This window comes from Asterias amurensis, chromosome 14, assembly GCF_032118995.1.
Source record: "Asterias amurensis chromosome 14, ASM3211899v1".
In the NCBI taxonomy this organism is placed as follows: domain Eukaryota; kingdom Metazoa; phylum Echinodermata; class Asteroidea; order Forcipulatida; family Asteriidae; genus Asterias; species Asterias amurensis.
The window spans coordinates 5,574,426-5,578,289 of NC_092661.1; the positions used below are offsets into that span (position 1 = coordinate 5,574,426).

At 44.2% G+C, this 3,864-nt stretch overlaps 1 protein-coding gene across 1 annotated transcript; it reads left to right on the forward strand.

Annotated features, from left to right (window-relative positions):
• Positions 1–845: 845 nt before the first annotated feature.
• On the forward strand, positions 846–3,168 carry LOC139947282 (cell adhesion molecule 2-like). Its single transcript, XM_071945168.1, has one exon. The coding sequence runs from the start codon at positions 1,065–1,067 to the stop codon at positions 2,838–2,840; it is 1,776 nt and encodes a 591-aa protein (XP_071801269.1). The 5' UTR covers positions 846–1,064; the 3' UTR covers positions 2,841–3,168.
• The last annotated feature ends 696 nt before the right edge of the window (positions 3,169–3,864 follow it).

Below are 3,864 nucleotides of genomic sequence, written 5' to 3' on the forward strand. Positions count from 1 at the left end.
TTGACAGATTTATTAACAAAAAAACACCAAAATTGGTGGGGTTTTGCGCGCCGTTTTAACTGTTGCTATGGGCAGCGCGCGCGTACAATGCCAGCAAAGAACTGCGCAGCTGCTATGGGCCGCGCGCGCGTACAGTACACATTGGCTGCGCCCATAGCATCATCTGGGGTAAGAACGGCACCTTTTATTTAATTGTTGCTTTGGGACGGGATCAAGGAGAACGGAGGCAGGCTTTATAGAGCACGTGGGGCGGGAAGAGGGAAGGGGCAGTAGGGGGACTGTTTGAACTGTTGTGATGGGGCGGGATCATTGGGAACGGAGGCAGGCTTTAGAGCACGTGGGCCGGGGACAGGGAGGGGAACGTCACATTTTAGTTAACTGTTGCTATGGGACGGGATCACGGAGAACGGAGGCAGGCTTTAAAGAGCACGTGGGACGGGGACAGGGAAGTGACAATTACCAAACGTATACATTCCCTTTAACTCAACTTAATTGATCCGTAGAAAGTTGCTGAACACAGTGGCCAACTCGTCCAGCACCCGGCCATGTTGAACATTTCAGAGCAAGGTCATCTCCCTATACAAAAAAGTAACAACAGTTGACTGTTAATTTTGCCCAGACATTGGTTCAACAAGGAAGTAAATGCGCAAAAATACTGTGAATGTCTTATCACAGAAATCAGTGTTGCTTAATAATAAGGAAGCGACTTTGTAAAAACACGAAGTCACGACATAATCAACCCAATTTGCTTTCTTAATAATTACCACATCACAGGACAGATTTCGATTTGGACGAACGCATGTAAGGCAAGCTAACCACTTCCCACTTTATTGATTGACGTCCGTTTACGCACTGTACATGGGTGTTTCTGGAAACACCCGGGGAAAACCCAGGATTTCGTTTTAACTGGAAGAGAAATGACGATGTATATTCCGATGTATAGAGTAGTACTATAAAAGTGTTGTAGGAAGAAACATTCACAAACATTCTGATACTTGGTTCACCAATGACTGTATTAAACTATTACGTTGTAAGATAGTGCTGTCTTACAGGACGTGTGAATAATGGAGATTACAAAGTTGTGTATATTTAAGAGCATTCTCTTTTATACCACGTTGATCTGTGAGGCAGAATCCGCGTATTTCAACTTTAACCCACAGAGCGTTACAGTTACGGAGGGGAGCAATGCTACATTCACCTGTGGATCACTGTATTTATCAACCTGTGATTATTATAGATTCAGTTGGCAAAGGAAACTTAATCAATGTTTTGGCGTCGAGCAAATGTCTAGTTGTTTCAGCGCTACACCAGCAGGACGTACCGGGATAGTTGCTGAGCGGGACGGCCACCGATATCGTTTGCATATCACTAACGTCCAGCGAGATGATACTGGGACTTATTGGTGTAGTTTATATGATCCACATGGTATGAGGCACCAAACCAGTCAGACAGCTTTATTGACAGTTAATCCACTTCTCCCTCAGTACCAACCTTCTTGTAATATCAACCCAATGCTTGCAAGAGTCGGTGAAACCATCTCGTTGGAATGCACTCTCTCCGAACGTGATCCCCCTAGTCTGTTGACCTGGTACAAATCCACATCAACCGGTCCCATCCAAACAGAAGATCAAACAGAAGTCAACCCAGGTGAGACGTATCCAGTTGACCGTGTGCTGACTGAGGCTGACAACATGATGGATTTTACTTGTATAGCTGGTCCTGATTCCAGTGGTCCAAGTTGCTCCATTACGCCTCTCCAGATATCACCGACTGTCTCAATCTTACCCTCTCACTTGACGCGTCATGAACACCAGAACGCGACATTCACATGTGAATTTAAGTCTACACCGCAATCGATGGCGAACGAATACAAATGGCGTGTGCTCCAGTTGGACAAAGATGAGATAAGGGTTAACATTGATACATTACATAGACACGACGGGCGATTTCAACTTGCCCAAGATGGGCAAACTCTGGAGATTATCAATGTAACGCCTGAAGATTTCAACAACTCTCAGATCAAATGCATTGCACTTCTAGATGATACACCATTCCCAAGCGCCAATAATTCGCTGCTGTTCGTCTTGCCTTTGTCCACAACAACACCAAGGGCAGTGACAGTTTCGGTTACAGAAACAGACCGTGATGAATCTTTCCCCGACACTGACGACAATACCCTTCCAAAAGAATCAAGCTTTATAGTTATCATTGTTGGAGTTCTGGGTTCAATTGTCTTTCTGATAATTATAACTCTGATCGGATGCTTCCTGATCAAAAACAAACCAAACTCCACCAAACCAGGCCAGACGGCAGCAACACACAAACAGGTTGAGACCGGCGGGAATCAAAATGATCAAACATACGACGAAATCCCATTGGATGTAGCAAGAGATCGGGACGCCAGGATGCCAAGTAGTGCTACGAACGGGGCTGAAGTACTATACGCGTGCGCCGATAAGACTCGGCGTAACGAAATCAAGAGATATGCCGTAACTGCTTCATCAACAACTGGTGAAGATGTTGCAGTTGCCAAGGTAGAAAGCGTGGATGGGGAGGTGGGAAGTGCATTGGACCATGCAATCTACGCAATGCCGAACAAGCCTGCAAAGACCGGGAACCACCCAGGGAAGACTGACCATCACAGAGTCAACCTACCAGCACATGATACCCGCAAGGAAACAGACACACCCATTGCAGACGATTTCGAGTCACGCGGGAAAAACGCTGAAGGACTGGTTTATGCGGACTTGGACTTCCCGCGCCCCTCATCAGCAACAAGCACAGCAGTACTTCAATCGGATGAGCAGAGTGAGTATGCTGAACTCCGTCGGGATATATAAAAAACTGTGAAACGTAATTTTATTATATTGTCCCATTTTAAAGGCAGTGGACACTATTGGTAATTACTCAAAATAATTATTATCACAAAACCTTTCTTGGTGATGAGTAATGGGGAGAGGTTGATGGTATAAAGCACTGTGAGAAACGGCTCCCTCTGAAGTGCCATAGTTTTCGAGAAAGAAGTAATTTTCCACGAATTTGATTTCGAGACCTCAGATTTAGAACTTGAGGTCTCGAAATCAACCATCTAAACGCACACAACTTCGAGTGACAAGGGGTATTTTTCTTTCAATATTATCTCGCACACAACTTCGATGACCGATTGAGCTCAAATTTCCACAGGTTTGTTATTTTATGCATATGTTGAGATACACCAAGTGTGAAGGCTAGTCTTTGACAATTACCAATAGTGTCATGGTAATTACTAAATAATTAATTACCTTAATACCTTAATTGGTAACGAGGATGGGAGAGGTTGATAGTATATAACATTGTAAGAAACGACTCCCTCTGAAGTGACGTAGTTTTCGAGAAAGAAGTAATTCGTGACCTCAAGTTTAGAATTTGAGGTCTCGAAATCAAGCATCTGAAAGCACACAACTATGTGTGACAAGGGTATTATTTTTCGTGCACAGTTATCTACCAACTCCGTCGACCAATCGAGCTCAAATTTTCACAGGTTATGTTGAGATACACCAAGGGAGAAGACTGGTCTATGACAGTTACCAATAGTCTTTAATGGCTGTGCTTACCGTAAGCAAATAATTGACGCTTATGGACGCAGGGAATTCCGCGCCTACGTCAAGCGTATCTAACGGGTAATGTGGGGATTTTGTTGCGTGTTCGCTTAAGAAAATCGGCGCCTGAACAATAAGCAGGAAATGATCGTCAGCGCAAACTTCGGCTGTTAGCAAGGACGTGAAACTCGGCCCTGGTTCTACTCCAGCTAAAGTATGGTGAATTCCTTTTTTTTTTTTTTAATACAGTTTTCCCGAATACGAATTCGATTTATGGGGGAAATTT